The 20,000-nt window shown below is 33.4% G+C and overlaps 1 protein-coding gene across 2 annotated transcripts in view; it reads right to left on the reverse strand.

Annotated features, from left to right (window-relative positions):
• LOC137648403 (uncharacterized) overlaps nt 1-20,000 on the reverse strand; it is a 221,627-nt gene that overhangs the window by 67,700 nt on the left and 133,927 nt on the right. For both annotated transcript variants that reach the window (XM_068381327.1, XM_068381326.1), the window contains one exon: nt 844-1,054. In XM_068381327.1, coding sequence (XP_068237428.1) covers nt 844-1,054 — 211 coding nt within the window. The remainder of the gene's footprint in view (nt 1-843; nt 1,055-20,000) is intronic.

Consider the following 20,000-nt stretch of genomic DNA (forward strand, 5'->3'; position numbering starts at 1 on the left):
AACTGAAAAGGAATTCATTTATAGATATATATATATATATATATATATATATATATATATATATATATGTATGTATATATATATATATATATATATATATATATATATATATATATATATATATATATAAATATATATATATATATATATATATATGTACATATATATATATATATATATATATATATATATATATATATATATATATATATATATATATATATATATATATGTACATATATATATATATATATATATATATATATATATATATATATATATATATATATATATATACATAAATCAAAAGGTATCTAGTTATCATTAATTTTCTGTCATGATTTACGTAAAATAAAAAACCTCTAGTAATCCATCATCTATTATTAGTACAAAGTTAACGATGGTGTTTACAGAAAGGTAGTTTTTTTCTAAACTCTCCATCTGAGACTTTCCCATTTGTAGGACTATTTTTAAAGATTCAAGAAAAAAAAAATCCTTTGGTATTTCCTAATTCCAAGTCTAATTGTCTCAGCTTTTAAATGTGATTACTGTTTTTTGATCCATGAAAGCCCGATCTCTTTCTGTGCAGCGTTTCCAAACGTTTGTAAACCGAATAGTTCTTCGCCAAATCTCTTTTAGGGAACTAGCCATTTATCATCCACAGTCATCACAGACCAGCAACCTCCATTGAAAACTGAAGAACAGAAAGCTGGTCAGGGAGTATAGAAAACAAAACGGCATCTGACTATCTTTGATACATAAAATAAGGAGATATGTTGTTGAATCAAATTACCAAAAGAATACATCTAATGTCAGAAAAATGAAAATATCAGACGAACTCACCTATAACATTTAACGTAAATCTTCGGAATATTTTGGGCTGAGTTGATATCTGACACTCATAGACTCCCGAGTCATTGACAGAAGGAGACCCGACCTCCAGTGTCCAGTAGGGAGATCCTTCCAGATGCACAACTCGAAATCTTACGTCTGTCGTGTAAGTGAAGGCCCCGGTCGTTAGCACGTGCAAATCCTTTCGCCGGATCCACGATACCTGGAAAAAGGAACAAGTCTTGGCCATTGATAGTGTCTTCCTTTCTTTTTTATGGAGAATCACATCATGAAAATATAGTTAGGTTATTGGTCAACACAACGAAAGCTTACTTTACATCGTTTTCCCAGATTTATGAAATTCTTATTAAAGATTTTGATACAAGGTTCTTTTATTTTCAACTTTATTTTCAGAAGTAATATTCTGTACCAGAAAAATGTATTTGATAAAGATGGAATATCTTTTTACATATTATCTGTTCTTACAGCTAAATAAATCAAATAAAAAATGGAAAGACTTTTGGGTCTTTAAAAGAATACCATCATCAACTCGAATAAAATTTTCATTAACACTTTATCCCCACAAGCTATGGTGTTACTTTTTTCGGTACCTAATAAGTTATTAGCTAATAGTCTCTGGTGGAGTAATTGTATTTCCTCAAGACAAGTAATTATATAATGGCAATAACAAAATGAAATTGTATTCATTACGTGATCGTCGTATGGTATCACATACATTAAGCATAGCATCTGCATTTGGACGTCTTGGTCGTTAGCACCCTAGAAAACCAAGCAGATAATGAAAAGGAAGCGTTGTAAGAAAAAATATAATTTATTCCTGTTGAGAGAAATGAGAATATAATCTGCAGAATAGAAGTGTCACTGATATAAATGAAAACGTATGTAGATAAGTAGTGACTTAACGTCTTTGTGCGAGTGGGCCATTAGGTTATAACTGAGAGGCGAAGGGAATGCAACTATCTTTATTTCAACAGATAACGAGTTTATGTACAAGACGTTCCTAGCAAAAATGTCTCAAATGTTCATATATACGAATATTTTGTTATCAGTGAGGGGGAGACCATGATAATAATAGGGAAAAAAATACCGTCATAGTGTACAGTATACAGCAAAATCGGTGATACCTAAATTCAGGGATTTTCTTTGAAAAGTCACTAACTGGCAACTCTCTCATTCTTCACATTTCTAATGAGACTAGGTTCTCGGGATAAAGCGTTTTAAAACTTCGCTCAATAAAAGATGCAATTCATTCAGTATGATTTTAAAGAATTTATGCTATATTTTTTAGCAAAATATAAGCTAGATCATAAGGAAAATAAAACCCAAACTTTAATTACGATTAAAATAAAAATAAAAATTTAACACATAATGAGTCTGACTTTTTAGCCCCAATTGTTATGTATTTAACGTAAAGAACGTATCGGAGAGGTAGTAGTGGGTAGGGTCTAACTAACCGGCCATCTCACGGCGGCACTCTTACAAGCAATTCATTTGTCAAATATGGCTAGTGCTACCCAACAGCTACCGGATAACTGTAACTCTAGTTAAGCTTATTTCACTAGATCTTCCAATAAGAAAACAAGATATAACCAAGCGTCTTAACATCAACGAAACAACTGTTTATAGATAGCTAAACGATAAAATGAAGGAGAAAAATTGAAAACCCATCCTATAGCGCTACATGAATATGCTGAAAATCACTAGTCGTTCAGTTACTGAAAAGTTTTTGAAACTTGGCATGATTATACCTAAAACCATACTCTATCACTTTTGAAGCAAGACCAAATTTTTCTAGACCATCTTTGGGTTGGTCTGGGCTCATTTCAAGAAGGTTGCCGTGGGTGACATCAGAAAAAATAAAAGTTACAGGGGAGCAAATAATAATTGAGTTGTATACTTTTGAGTAATAATTTTAAATAAAAAAGAAAAAAAAAACAATCATTTCATCAATTACCAAGACCTCTGTGGCTTCCAATACCCCTAAAAATTACTTTTTAGCCCAAATTGGGACTTCAAAATAGACCAAAAAATTCACCAGGCATGATGCACCATTTTGGAAAGCTTTCACTAAGTACAATAATATTAAATAGTTCTTCAAATAATATTTATCGTGAACGAAGTGAGCCACCTTATAAAAATTATAGAAAAAATTTTATGCATACCCATACCATCTCATAGCCTGTCATTCCCTTCAGCATTGATTTAATTTTGTACAGACTAATTCCCATACCCTGATAATAAACACTTTCATAAAGAGGACACGTATAGGTTCCACTATTTCAATTCCAAAGGGCATGTCTTGGCAGGATTTCCTTAAGGATACTAATAATAAAAAGAAGCTTTTTGAATACCTAAGTGAGGAGCTGAGGGAGACTGCTAAGGATGAAACATATAATTTTTTATCAACCTTGTTCTGTCTAATCAAGAATGTGAATTATCATCACTAGAACACTGTACACAGGAGGAGACTGACACTAGAATAATTCTGCATCTTAATCATGCAGCCAATCAGGGTCACAAGATTGCCTTTTTGAGAACTGTAGATACGGATGTTGTTGTGATTGCTACCCACTTTTTGCCAAAATTGGAACTTGATGAGTTGTAGCTGGGGCTTGGAGCTGAGAAGCATTGTAAAGATATTCCTACCCACGAAGTAAGTAGCTGTCTGGGACCTGAAAGGTGCAATGCAATATTGCTTTTTTATGCCCTAATAGGGTCTGACCAAACATCTGCCCTCAAAAACATTGGCAAGAAAAAGGCATGGGCTGCTTGGGATCTTCTAGGAGAAGAACTAACTGAGGTATTTATTATCTGACAATCCCTCTGAACTTTGCCTTGACTCGGATTTCATGTCTATCATAGAAAGATTTACTGTTATCCAGTATGACCCAAAATGTGACATTGATTGCGTCAACAAGGCAAGGAGATTTTTGTTCACAAAAAACTAAAGCCTCTGGAATCCATACAACCCACCAAGCATGCCCTCTTCCAGCATGTCAAGCGTTCAGTAATTGCTGCCAATTATTAGCTGCAGTCTCTACAGAAAGAACCGCGTATGCTGTCCCTGATGAGAATGGATGGTTATGGAATGATCGACTCGAGATGTGGGAACCCCACTGGAGCGATCTTCCAGATGTAAGTACTGGGTGTGCTTTGCTTATAAGTTGTGGTTGCTAAGTTGCTTGCAAATGCAACAGCAAATGTACAAGAAATTCCATGAGATGCAATTCTCTATGCTGTTGCCCAGGAATGTGCATCAACAATGAATCAGAAGACTAAAAAACTGACTTGCTCTATGTATGGGATTATTAATAAACTATATTTGTATTTAAATTTACTCTATACAACATTTGTGCATGTGGTACAAAATCCTTGTATGTGTCAAACATTTATTTGTATAAAATGATAATTTATGCCATATATGTATGTGATACATATTCATTCTAAGTCATATGTTAATCAACCAGTAAAATATGCTTCGCCCTAAATTAAATCTGATCTGTATCAAAATAAAGCATTTTCAATAAATATTCATAAGAATTACAACATAATATAATTGTACCCTTTGAGAGCTTTCCGCAGTGGTGCTACATCAGATCAGATCAGATCAGATTCAGGTTGAGGCTTTGCCTTTGCAACGGCGCCTCTGTGTCTTTTAGTTTTGTGTGTTCTTTATTTTCACTAGTTTTTCTCTTTTCATCCACATTTGTTGTAGTACTCTTTTCTTATTTTCAATATTTTCTTCACAAAAAAGGAATTTTCCAACTGTTTGTGCACAATTTTCTTCGCATGGTTGTTGGAGCTCAATTGCTTTTATTCTTATATCACTAAACTGTGGACAATATAACATAAAGTGGTTAGCATTTTCTTCTACATCACAGAATACACAGTTTATATTTCCATCTTGTCTCTGTTTTTTTATATTCAAGCCCAGTGAGTTTTTCCTTGCTCTGAATAATAAAATGGACGAAAAAGTGTTGTCATACACTTCCTCCTCCCTGATTTCACTTTTCCAGTTTTTATACAAAATTAGACTCTCCTTGCACTCCATTTCACTCTTCCATTTGCTTGTGTCCCATTCTCTTGTTCTCTTCTTTATGTCCTCTTTCGTACATCTCTTGACTTCTCTCATCGCCATCCCACATTCTTCAGCATACTTCTTCACATGCATCCACCACTTCCTCTCTTTTTCTTCCATATCATTGACTATTGCTGATAGTAAGTCCTTTTCTCCCTTATAAATTCTATTAAGGTACCTCAGCTTTCCATCCATTACCCATGTTTTCATAGCAGATGCTCCTACATCCCCTCTCAAGGCTACAATTGCTGTATTCTTTACACCCCCTAACATCCTTCTATACACTCCATTCTCTATTCTTTGCAACTTTTCTATTTCTGTTTCCGTTAAGTTAATTACGTTTGTTCCATATAATATAGAAGGTAGTGCTACACTTTTCCAGTATGCTTTCCCTATCATTATCTTATTACAACTTTTTTCTATGATCGAATATGTAAGATTAGCTAGCTTTTGCGCCTTAACTATCATTTCACTTTTCTGTGTTTTGAACATATTCCTACTATCATCTACCTTGATACCTAGGTATTCAATATTGCTTACTACTCTTATTCCCTCTATATTGTCTGGTTTTTCCTTTCTATATTATATATAAGTACGCTACTTTTGTCTCTATTTATGTCTAAACCACACTGCTTTCCTATATCTATCACTTTCCTTATGTTCAATTCAGCATCCTCTATATTCTCAGCAAGCACTAGGACATCATCAGCAAAAAATACTACTACTAACTTTATAATATCATTTTTAAAACAATTACCTTCCTTTTCTACTTGTTTTATAATCTGATAAGTAATTAATTTGAATAATGTTGTAGAGCCAGTACAGCCTTGCTTTATTCCACTACTTATATTCAATTTTTGTTCTACTCTTTACCATATGTCTAACGTAATCGAGTCTTCCACATATACTTTTGCTATAGAGTTAATTATACTAGTATGTACTTTATATTGCTTTAATGTTCCTATAAGCGCTTCCCTTTTTATGGAATCGAAAGCTTTTTTGAAATCTAAAGAGGCCACTATGAGTTTTTTCTTATTTTTGAAAGTTTCTTCGACCATGTATTGTAAGATGAGTATATTATCCTCAATCCTTCCTCCCTCTGTAAATCCCGCTTGACTATCCTCTATGGCATTATTACTTTTTAGATGTCCTTCTATTTCATCTTTGATAAAAGCCATGTATATTTTATATGATACATTTCTGAACGCTATTGGTCTTCATTCCTTTGCTGTTGGTTTGTTTTTCTTTTTTAACATTTTTGTTCTGGATTCTTTCCAGCTTTTGGGTTTTTCTTTGCTGGCTAGTTCCTCTTTGTAGCAGTTCACTAGCGTATTCTTACATATATCACTTATCATCATTGCTTTGTAATATTCTGGCTTTAGTCCATCTGGCCCAGCTGCTTTACCTTTCTTTAGGCGTTTTAGGCATTTTTCTAATTTACCTTTATTCATTTCAGCGGCGGGCATGGGTTTAATTTTTCCTTTAACATTTAGTACAGCATCGTAATGCTCCCTTAGATGTTCTGGTATACTATATTCATTTACTACTATAATGTCGTTTTCTCTTCTCAAATTATCCAGGTATTCACTCTCCTTCTCCTCATTCCAGATCTCTGTTATTCTATTTTCATGTGTATTGTAGACTGTTTTCCAAAATTTTACTAATTCTTCTTTAGCCTCTTCATCTGATAGTTTATTTCCTCTATCTCCATATAATTGTATTGCCTCACTTTTTATTTCTTTGCTATTTCTTAATTTGTTTATGTTTTCCCATAGTTTATTGTTTTTATCATCTTTTATCTCCCTGGTCTTCTTTTTCTCATATAAAGTTATGCTATCTTACATACCAGATGAATTTTTCGGTCCATTTTGAAGTCCGATTTTGGACTAAAAGGTTTTTGGGGGGCCGAAGGCAATCATAAAAATGTCTGAAAATATATATTTTACTTATTAATGACAAATTATTAGTGAAAAACATTCACTTTAATCATTATTTTCACCCCTGAAATAGATTTTAATTTTTTCGCTGTTGCCTTCGGCGGCCATCTTCAAATGGGGCCAGATCAGTCCGAAGATGATTCCGAATAATTTGGTCTTGCTTCAAAAGTGATAGAGTATGGTCTTGGGTAGCTTCATGCAAAATTTCAAAAACCTGTCACTAACTGAACGATTGTAGCATAGTCATACCAGACTACTAGGAAGTGAGAGACCCAGCTGCTCCACAACCGCAGAAAAAGACGAAGAGTTATAAAGCCAATAACATAGGCCTAGACTCCATCCTATAATCGTCATCAACATTATTATTATTATTATTATTATTATTATTATTATTATCATTATTATTATTATTATTATTATTATTATTATTATTATTATTATTGATAGTGTTGTTGTTGTTATCATTATTATTATCATTATTATAATCTAAGATACGATATTATTTTCTTTCTGTAGAATCTACACATAACACGGGTGGCTGAATATGTCTGACCTGATTATAGTATTCCGTTCGTGAAATAAAAGTAAAATGATAGAAATGTAGAATTTAGGGACCGAACAATGGAGAGGGGGTGCCAGCAGGATTTGTTGGCTACAATGCAGAATCTAATAGCAAAAATTTCTCACCACCTCGCTTATATATTTATTTATTTATTTATTTATCTATTTATTTATTTATTCATTTTTTTTTCTCAAACTGAAAAAAAAACCCTTTGAAAGACAAGAATTATGTAATTAGCGTTGACTATAGTCTAAACTATGACTTGCAACAATTTATTGCAAGTTTTGAAATCACGATCCTAACTAACGTTTGTTTTATACTCAAAACGACATAAGCAAAAAATAAGTAATAATTTTGAAATCATGTTCCAAATGCATATATTGTTATTAGACTGCAGGGCTCTGTTTAAACTGTTCTCTATATAGACGCCCTCTTTCCCAGCTTGAATCCTTCTAGTCCCGTTATCAAGGGGATATATTTAATTTTTGTTCTGAAGTACAATTTCAACATGAAATTTTTATTTTCTTCTACCGAGCTAACATTATTCAATGATAAAATCATCCATGACAAGTGACCAACGTTGTCTTTTACATACACATGTTTACAAAGTGAAATATAAGAATTAATACTAAGTGGCAACTTGAGGAAAACTCTTGTCCAAAAGAAAAATAAAAAAGTATCACCAGTTTTCCTGTATACTGTACGGGTGTGTGAAACACCTGCGGTACATCCTTCAACATTTTCAGACACGAAAATTAATACAATACATACACACACATTATATATATATATATATATATATATATATATATATATATATATATATATATATGCATATATATATTTATGTATATATACATATATATATATATATATATATATACATAAATACTTATATGTATGTATGTATGCATGTATATATGTATATATGTATGTATGAATTATTATTGGTGAAGCTACACTCCGAATTTGAGATGCATAATGCTACAAAACCATAGGCTATAACATGAAAGAGGCCCATTGAGGAAAAGGAATAGATAAATAACAAATGAATGGCAAATGATAAATAATTTAAAATACAACTAGATATACAAATATCAGTAACATCATCAAAATAAATGAGTAATGCATAAAATGTTAAATGAAGCATATATATATATATATATATATATATATATATATATATATATATATATATATATATATATATATATATATATATATATATATGTATATATATATATATATATATATATATATATATATATATATATATGTATATATATATACTGTATATATATATATATATATATATATATATATATATATATATATATAGATATATATATATATATATATATATATATATATATATATATATATATATATATATATATATATATATATATATATATTTATATATATAAGCCCCCTGTTGCCACGGGGGCATAAAAACAATTAGAATAGCGCCAACGTTATCCCTGCGTTTCGTAAGAGGCGACTAAAAGGGACGGAACGAGAGGGCTGGGAACCCCCTCTCCTGTATTTACAATCCTGTGAGACATCAGCAAAGAGGTGGAGCTGGGGGAAGATTGACTGCTCCCCGCACTCTAGTTTTGGGGTGTTTGAATGTGCATGGATGTAGTACGATACAGAGTAAAAGATGTGAGATTGGAAGTATTTTTAGGAATAGAAGGATGGATATATTAGCCTTGTGTGAAACAAAGATAAAAGAGAAGGGTGAAGTGATGTTTGGTGAAATGTCTGGTAGAGTGTCTGGGATTGAAAGGGGAAGAGCAAGAGAGGGTGTGGCTTTATTGCTGAGTGAATGGATGACAGGTAAAGTAGTGGAATGGAAGGAGATATCATCTAGGTTAATGTGGGTATGGGGTAGGTTGGGTAGGGAATGTTGGGCGTTTGTCAGTGCGTATGGGCCAGGCTGTGAGAAAAGTGAAGAAGAGCGGAATGAGTTCCGGAATGAATTAACCAGGTGTGTAGAAGAACTAGGTAGAAGGAATTATGTAGTTGTCATGGGTGACTTCAATGCTAGAGTGGGCGCTGGAGGGGTAGAAGGTGTCATTGGGAAGTATGGCGTTCCAGGTGGAAATGAGAGTGGTGAGAGACTGGTAGATATGTGTGTTGAGCAAGAGATGGTGATAAGTTCTAGATTTTTCAAAAAGAGAGATAAAAACAAGTATACATGGGTAAGAGTGGCAAAAGGAAGAGTAGTAGAAAGTGCATTAATGGATTGTGTGTTGATAACTAAAAGAATGTTTGGAAGATTGAAAGACATGCACGTGTTTAGGGGTATAGCTAACGGTATGTCTGATCACTTTTTGGTGGAAGGGAAATTAGTTGTAGCAAAAGAGTGGGGGAATAGAGTAGGTGGATGCAAAAGGGAGCTAGTGAGGGTTGAAGAGCTAATAAAACTGGGGGTAAAAAGTAAATATCAAGAAAGGTTGAAAATGGCATATGATGAAGTGAAAGTAAGAGAAACTGGTAATTTAGAGGAGGAGTGGAAGTTAGTAAAAGAAAATTTTGTTGGGATTGCAAGAGATGTGTGTGGCAAGAAGGTTGTTGTAGGCAGCATGAGGAAGGGCAGTGAATGGTGGAATGAAAGAGTGAAGGTGAAAGTGGAAGAAAAAAAGAGGGCTTTTGAAGAATGGCTGCAGAGTAATAGTGTAGAGAAGTATGAAAAATATAGAGAGAAAAATGTGGAAGTAAAGCGCAAGGTAAGTGAGGCAAAGAGGGCAGCTGACCTGAGGTGGGGTCAGGGATTGGGTCATTCATATGAAGAGAATGGGTCAGGGATTGGGTCATTCATATGAAGAGAATAAGAAGTTTTGGAAAGAAGTGAAGAGAGTAAGGAAGGCTGGCTCAAGAATTGAAGACAGTGAAAGATGGAAATGGAAAGTTGTTAAAAGGAGAGGAGGCAAGGAAAATGTGGGCAGAATATTTTGAAAGTTTACTGAATGTTGAGGTTAATAAGGAGGCAGATATAATTGCTGTTGCAGGTGTTGAGCTGCCAGTGATGAGAGATGAGAATGAGAGAGAGATTACAATAGAGGAAGTGAGGAGAGCACTAGATGAAACGAGAGTAGGAAAAGCATCTGGTATGGATGGTATGAGAGCTAAGATGTTGAAGGAGGGGGGTGTGACTGTACTTGAATGGTTGGTGAGATTGTTTAATATGTGTTTTGTGTTGTCAATGGTATCAGTAGATTAGGTTTAAGTGTGTATTGTACCACTATATAAGGGTAAGGGAGATGTGCATGAGTGTTGTAATTCAAGTGGTATTAGTTTGCTGAGTGTAGTTGGAAAAGTGTATGGTAGAGTACAGATTAATAGGATTAAGGATAAAACAGAGAATGCAATCTTAGAAGTAGAGGGTGGTTTTAGAAGAGGTAGGGGTTGTATGAATCAGATTTTTATAGTTAGGCAGATATGCGAGAAATATTTAGCAAAAGGTAAGGTGTGCGTTGCCTTTATGGATTTGGAGAAAGTGTATGATAGATTTGATAGGGAAGCAATGTGGAATGTAATGAGGTTATATGAAGTTGGTGGAAGGTTGTTGCAAGCAGTGAAAAGTTTCTACAAAGGTAGTAATGCATGTGTTAGGATAGGAAATGAAATGAGCGATTAGTTTCCGGTGAGAGTGGGGCTGAGACAGGAATGTGTGATGTCGCCATGGTTGTTTAACTTGTATGTTGATGGAGTGGGGTCAGAGGTGAATGCTCGAGTACTTGGATGAGGATTGAAACTGGTAGACGAGAATGACCATGAATGGGTGGTAAATCAGTTGTTGTTTGCGGATGATACTTTACTGGTTGCAGACGCGGAAGAGAAGCTTGGCCGATTAGTGATAGAATTTGGAAGGGTGTGTGAGAGAAGGAAGTTAAGAGTTAATGTGGGTAAGAGTAAGGTTATGAGATGTACGAGAAGGGAGGGTGGTACAAGGTTGAATGGCATGTTGAATGGAGAGTTACTTGAGGAGGTGGATCAGTTCAAGTACTTGGGGTCTGTTGTTGCAGCAAATAGTGGAGTGGAAGCAGATGTATGTCAGAGAGTGAATTAAGGGTGCAAAGTGTTGGGGGCAGTTAAGGGAGTGGTAAAAAATAGAGGGTGGACATGAATGTAAAGAAAGTTCTATATGAGAAAGTGATTGTACCAACTATGATGTATGGATCGGAGTTGTGGGGAATGAAAGTGGCAGAGAAACAGAAATTGAATGTGTTTGAGATGAAGTGTCTAAGGAGTATGGCTGGTGTATCTCGACTTTCTCGAGTAGATAGGGTTAGAAACGAAGTGGTGAGGGTGAGAACGGGTGTAAGAAATTAGTTAGCAGGTAGAGTGGATATGAATGTGTTGAGGTGGTTTGGCCACATTGAGAAAATGGAAAATGGCTGTCTGCTAAAGAAGGTGATGAATGCAAGAGTCGATGGGAGAAGTACAAGAGGAAGGCCAAGGTTCGGGTGGATGGATGGAGTGAAGAAAGCTCTGGGTGATAGGAGGATTGATGAGAGAGAGGCAAGAGAGCATGTTAGAAATAGGAATGAATGGCGAGCGATTGTGACGCAGTTCCAGTAGACCCTGCTGCTTCCTCCGGTGCCTTAGATGACCGTTATGAAGCTTCATCTGTGGTGGATAACAGGGGAGGGTGGGCTGTGGCACCCTAGCAGTACCATCCGAACTCGTTTGAATCCCTTGTCAGGCTGGGAGGAATGTAGAGAGGAGAGGTCCCCTTTTTTGTTTCATTTGTTTGATGTTGGCTACACCCCAAAATTGGGGGAAGTGCCTTGGTATATGTATGTATGTATGTATATATGATATATATATATATATATATATATATATATATATGTATATATATATATATATATATATATATATATATATATATATATATATATATATATATATATATATATATATACTGTATATATATATATATATATATATATATATATATGTGTATGTATAAATATATATATATATATATATATATATATATATATATATATATATATATATTATATGAGGATGGTTCGTGATTTGGAGAATGACGTCACTCATTCCCACAACCATTATGTGTTTGAGGAAGTAGACTTCCTGGAGATAAGCAATGTGGCCTTCCCGTTACCATTTGTTCTCAAGATTAGCGCCTACTTATAGGTGTATAAGATTATATCTACCTTTATCTATTGTAAAAGAAAGATGCATTTAAAATGAAAAATGTCCATTGTTATTATCTATTAGATTAAGTAAAAATGCACAAAGCCCTAGAAATTTATCTCAAAGTAATTAATTCTAGACATTCTTTTTTACTGCATATTGACTCTTAATCACCAAAATAACATATCCTCAGTTTTATTCTAGGAGTATTAAAAGATCAAAACTTTTATTCAAATATATGTGATATACAAATTTCAAAATTACAATGTAAATCTTGAAACTTGACCAATATTATCTTATGCTTTGATGCTACATATATATATATATATATATATATATATATATATATATATATATATATATATATATATATATATATATATATATATATACATATATGAATATATATATATATATATATATATATAGATAGATAGATAGATAGATAGATAGATTGATTGATAGATAGATAGATAGATAGATAGATAGATATAAATATATATATATATATATATATATATATATATATATATATATATATATATATTATTACTAGCTAAGCTACCACCCTAGCTGGAAAAACAAGATGCTATAGGGCCAAGGGCTCCAACAGGGAAAAATACCCCAGTGAGGGAAGGAAATAAGAAAATAAATAAACAATATAAAAAGTAATGAATAATTTTAAAAACTGTAACATCATTAAAACTGATTTTTCATATATAAACTTTAAAAGGACTTATGTCAGCCTATTCAACATATAAACATTTGCTGCAAGTTTGAACTTTCGAGGTTCTACTGATTCAACTACCCGATTAGGAAGATCATTCCACAACTTGGTCACAGCTGGAACAAAACTTAGAGTATTGTGTAGTATTGAGCCTAATGATGGAGAAGACCTGACTTTTAGAATTAACTGCCTAGTATTACGAACAGGATGGAACTTTCCGGGAAGATCTGAGTGTAAAGGATGGTCTGAATTATAAAAAATCTTATGCAACACACATAATTAACTAATTCAATGACGGAGCCAGAGATCAATATCTAGATCAGGAATAAGAAATTTAATAGACTCTAAGTTCCTGTTCAACAAATTAAGATGAGAATCAGCAGCTGAAGACCAGCCAGGAGAACAATACTCGATACAAGGTAGAATGAAAGAATGAAAAAATTTCTTGAAAATAGATTGATCACCGAAAATCTTAAGAAACTTTCTCAAAAGCAATATTTTGTGTAATTGAAGAAGACACAGACCTAATATGATTCTCAAAAGTAAATATGCTGTCGAGAATCACACCTAAAATTTTGTCATATAGAGTTAAAGAAACAATATCAATGCTGAGATCCGAGTGTTAAGGAGCCACTGTCCATGACCTACTCACAATCATACTTTAAGTATTGTTATGATTCAACTTTATGCCCAATAATTTAGCTAGATCCCTATTAAGGGATTAAGGGATTCAACAACTCCAGGTCTACATTCAGGAGATGGAATTCATGCAAAAAGTATATCATTATCTGCATATGCAACAAACTGATTTTCTGGGCTAAATCACAAGTCATCTGTATATATTGTAATATGTAAATTCCCCTTTAGGAACACTTTCTACACTTTCTTTCATTATGATGATTTACTTCATTTTCACATATTAGCAGATGTTTTGGGGAAGTCGTTGTTGAAGTAGAAGTGATTAAAGTTCTATTTATATATAAATCTAAACAGAAATAAACTTGCTAACAAAAAAAATCAAAGTTAACACAGCCATTTCAATTAAATCATTAGCTTAAGTAATCTCATCTCATAAAATAACCTTCTTACGAGTTGTCACTTCCCAAAAGTGGCTGTGCACTCAAGGGTTAAAAAGATTAATCCAGTTGTGGACGCTCAAACTGTTGAAAAGCAGTTTCCTAAGTCAAATATTTGTACACATTTTCATATTGTTTTCCTAAAACAATGGCTGCTACATTTAAGAGTTGTGTATCACAAAATGATAGTAGTAATAATTCCAAAATATTTCTAACGAGGAAAAAAATAACTTTGGCATTCATTACTAGAGCTTTCATGGTCCTGTGTATGATATGAAAAAAGTAATAAAAAGAGATTTTGTGGGTATTATGCTAGCTCATAGGGTCCCGAGGAAAAGAAGGTTAATAAAGATATTGAATGCTTATCAAAACTTCAGGTATATCATACACAAAATCATTATTTCATATAGTCTAAATTTCTAAAATAACTAAATAGGTGTATGCATGTATATTCAGTCCATTAATATTCATTCTTGCATAAACTTGTCTATATAATCTTCGGCGATTTTTTCTTTTGTTTGTCCTCTTCTTTAACCCCATAAGACAACAATCATTCAAAAGTATCAGGTACATGTTCATTGTACGTGATCAAGTGGAAATGGTGTCTGTTTCTTAAAAGCAGTATTATTAAAGATAATTTCATAACATATAAGATTAACATTTCTTTTTCGACTATCTATGTCAAAAGCCTCTCACCCCACCCCCCAAATGGTTTCTTCTCCAAATCTTTTGTTTAATTAACGTGAGGAGTATAAAAAAAAATCTTTTTCCTAGTTTCTTATTTTACCTTCTGCTCCACTATAAAATGAACTCTAATTATATTTTGTTAGAATTATTACAAACAAATGAGAGAGAGAGAGAGAGAGAGAGAGAGAGAGAGAGAGAGAGAGAGAGAGAGAGAGAGAGAGAGAGAGGGATCTACTTCTTATATTTTTCCTTATTGAAAAGAATGAGTAAAAGGCGGAGGTTGATTTCTTTTGATGGTAAATATAAGCTCTTCAGGAAGAACGTTCGCCTTTCGAGGATTAGTCCACGAAGCTGGATTTAACGAATAAGTGTCTATGAAATCTCTTTCAGAACTGAATTACTGATGTAGATATTCATTATTTAAACGAGCTGTTTTAACTGGGAAGTCGGGTGGAGTATTGAGAACTCGGTGTGCCCTAAGTGCCCATGATTACTGAGTCTAGCTCCCAATTAGATTTTTTTTTTTTTTTTTTTTTTTTTTTTTACCCCTGTTCAGGATGCTGGTGCTGAGCTTAATTGTTTCAACCGTGAAAGAGAACGAAGTGAAAGATTTACGAACTTTATGAAGTCTATTACCGTTAACAAATAAGCTGTACAAATCCGAAATTGCATTCCAAAATGGTATACGAGGAACTGTTCAAAGTCATACCAGTCACTTGAGAAATAAGGGTCTCTTTGGTTTGATTATGTCAAATTTAATCAACTGTAATTGAATATCACTTCCATTGTTGTTGTTACAGTTTATTATTATTATTATTATTATTATTATTATTATTATTATTATTATTATTCACTTTTGCAGACTAAGCAAAAATCCTATGAATGAACCTGACTAGTCGTACCCTTAGCAATTGCCATATTGGAAGAGAAATGGTTGTGTTAAAATATTTACTTGATAGGAAATGAAGTCATATTTCTTCGATATACTTATCTTTTGTTTTCCTGGATTCAAATAGTAATGGAAATCATCACGTAGTAATTGCGACATTAATTTTAAATTGATTTATTTGTGTAAACGTTTTTCAAGGAACAAGTGTGTAAACTGTCCAGTTATTTCCAAGTAAATCATCACGTTCGAATTTTTACGCTCGTGTACTGCTCCTTCGCAAAAGGCTCCACAGAAACTCAATATATTTCTGAATGCGTCGTGAGTTTCAAATTGTAAAGAATGATACTTTGTAAGGCCTCTCCGAATGACCATTTTATTTTCATGAAGGAACCTCTGCTTCATTTCTTGGGATGATGACTGAGCAGGAATAGCAGAGGAGAAAGTTTTTGGCGGGGAAATGCAGTAAAACCTACAGTCTGATGTTACGTTCATAGAGTTTGAGTCAGTATTTTGATAGATTCTTTATGCTACAAGAGAGAGAGAGAGAGAGAGAAAGAGAGAGAGAGAGAGAGAGAGAGAGAGAGAGAGAGAGAGAGAGAGAGAGAGACAGTATTTATGAGTAGAGAAATATGAACAACTGGACACACTCACATACATAGTCATGAAACATGAAAAAAACAACAATAACTAAGTAAAGAACAGTGAATTGCTTCAGAAACTACTCTCATTATTAGATCGGTAATATAATTTCCAATTTTTGTATCTTCGTTGAATATGTTTTATTCCTTTGAAATCCCTTGCTAATCTATTAAATCCGTACCACCACTTTGTTAGTATATTAACTGCAACTCTTCTTTTTCTCTCAATTTATACTAGGATTATTTCCAATGTATTGTAGGAGATATTATTATTTTATTTGTTTAGATGCTGTTTTTCTTTACTTTGATATTTCTTGAATACTTTTGGACATCAGCAGGAGGTAACTACAGTAGAACTCTTTGAGGAGGCTGCAAGTACAGTACATTGGGGGGATGTGGGTTGTTTTGGATTCTGCCACCCTCGGAAGTGCGAAGGGGATTGTGATAGATGACGAGGAAAGGAACGACAAACAATGTGTTTTTTATTCTATCAGATCATATTGTAGGCTCTATATTCTATTTTTTTTTCGCTATTCTTATGAGGCTTTATCATGAATAATGGATTGGACGTCTCAAGTACTCATATATGTAGTTTTGTCTTTTCTACAATTGGGTTTTACATAAGAATACTCTCTTCTAGTTCTTACAACGACGCCTTGACATACTTTTGGCTTTGAGCTTCAGATTCACGAGTTGCTGCTATGACAACCAGAAGAATTCCCTGTGATTTAAGCGGCCAGTCTGAATAGGCATGAAGGCGAGGTCCCTTTTTTATCAAAGAAATCAGGATCATTAATCTTCTCTCTTTTATCCGCATGACTCTCTCTCTCTCTCTCTCTCTCTCTCTCTCTCTCTCTCTCTCTCTCTCTCTCTCTCAAATATGACAAGGTGGAGTTCTGGATGTTCTTCAAAAAATCTACTAATTTATTTTCCATTTAAAAGAAAAAATGCTGCTCCAGATGTTCTTATTTCATAGACGTTTGAAATGCAGATTGCTCCAAATAACATAGAGGAGTTCTCAACTATAGATTCTACACACAACACAACACAATTGGAATGCAGCTAGCTCCATCCGTAACAAATGATCAAATGTAGCAAAAAATATTTAATAAAGATTTCCAAACTTACAAAACATTTTTAACCTTTATATCTCACCCACTTATTATTTTATCATATTAAGACGAACATAAATCTTTTCTAATCAGATATGTTGGTCGTTGTTTTTACTTAAAAACCTTATAATAAGAAACATGATTGGGACTGAAAGGAATGGTGATATTTCATGTTTCCTTTTTCTTTTTTTTTCTTTTTTTTTTAAGATTACCTCTAACGAGCGTGCAGCCACCAAGTGTAATAGGTCGAGGAAAGCAGTGAAGCACCGAAAGCTATGAGTGGTTATTTAGTTCATGTAACTTGAAAAATAGATTTGATAGGTTAAGTAAATTTTGGAAATAAAATCACCTGAAATTACCTATAAAAATCAGGCTTTATATCATTTAGTGAGATTTGTGTTACTGTATGGACATGAGTCATGGTATAACAGTGAAATGATCTCCAACAGATTTTGTAAAAATCAGAACAAAGGTTAAATGGTAGGACAGGATTAGAAATGAAACTATAAGAGAGATTACCGAGTACCATATGTGAATGAGTTCATGGTGAGGGGTAGATGGAGAACGTTGGGGTGTGCTCTTCGTACTCCCTAAGAGAGATTAGTTCACCAAAATTTTAACTAGTCTCCACAAGGAAATAGAAGAGTTGGAAGACCCAGGCCTACATGACTGAGGAATATGAAGCAAGGATGAGTGGAATAGTATTGATTTAAAAGCTCAAGAAAAAGACGACTGGTGAAATCTAACCGAGACCATTTGCATCAATAGGCGTAGGAGGAGATGATGATGATGACGATGTGCGATTCACTTACAACATTGAGCATACAAGCAGCTTCCTACTAAAATAGGTTTCAAATCCTGGTCTTCATTCAACAGAAGCAAATTTCTTTAAATTTCAACTCATTTCAATACTTTGGGAGATTTTGAGACTGAATGTGTTCCAAACTCCCACAGCTGTATATGCTGTCTACCAACCTGATAACAGGATGAAAAGTTTACAGGTACTGATAACAAAAACAAAAAACATTATGAGAAAGCTAACGAAGGTTAAGTGAGAGTTGGCCATTTGTTGAAATATCCAAATATCAAGAACAAGTCAAAAGTAACCAAATAATTATCATTGAAATGCTAGAAAGTCAAATAAGGTAACATCCTATAACATTCCAAATAAACAACAAAATCATATATTGATGAGGCTAATCGTGTTACTGAAGTTACGACCAATTTACCAAAAAAAAAAAAAAAAAAAAAAAAAAAAAACATTATGGGGATAAAGATATTAAAATACATGTGTGCTGATTGTAGTGAGATGTGTTTTGATAAAGCTTTTGATATACTGTTTGTCTTGGTTCAAGTTTTTCTGTCTTTAGCTACTTTGAATCAAGCTTTCCTTGTTAGAACAAGCGAGCATGCAAACAACTAGCCCCATATACTTCTTGTCTCCACGCAGATAAACTCAGTAGTACATTATCTTTTCCCCCGCAAAGTTTCTGATTAACTCTTTCTATGAATATCTTTTTGTTGTTATTCAAATGTGCAAAAGTCTGAGAGGATTACTATCTCGATAAACGCTCACTAATATAAAAAAGACGTTGCTACTAATAATTGTCTTCAGCAATCAGTAACTAATAAACATCATTTATGAAGGCTACTGAGGAAGTAATGCGTGATATGAGAACTGATGCAACCATTGCCTCAACGATAGATATAAGAAACATTGTTAGTGAAAAGTACTTCATTCCATTTTAAAAACAAAGTTTAGCAATAGAGAGAATTTTGTCAGAAACTCAATATATGATATGGTGTATATCAACTTAACATAATTTAATCGAAATGTGTCCTAAGTTCTGTCAATATACTTACTTGAGAATATGAAATGGCACCATCCCTACATTAAACATTCATTGTGCTGGTAGCAGCAGTTTATTCAGCTCCATGTGTAACTGTTAATATTGGAGATCTCTTTCTGTATTACTTTCATTCTAAGACTTCTAATTGTATTCTTTTCTCTCAATTCAGACTCAATAAATACTCATCAAAGGCCCCATGGCATGAAAACATGGCAAATATCAAGGTCAGAATAATGTTCGTTTTTGACAAAATACTTTCGGTCCATGCCATTTTTGCCTGTAATACCACACCTTAAGTATCTAACGTGGAGAAAAAAAAACACTCAAGATTTCGTGTTCTGAAGATTACGTTGCAATTAGATAACAAGATTTGAATAAAATTGCTTGGAATATTTCGGCATTGGGATATCTGGAAAGGCA

The sequence above is a fragment of the Palaemon carinicauda genome, chromosome 10, assembly GCF_036898095.1.
Source record: "Palaemon carinicauda isolate YSFRI2023 chromosome 10, ASM3689809v2, whole genome shotgun sequence".
Classification (NCBI taxonomy): Eukaryota; Metazoa; Arthropoda; class Malacostraca; order Decapoda; family Palaemonidae; genus Palaemon; species Palaemon carinicauda.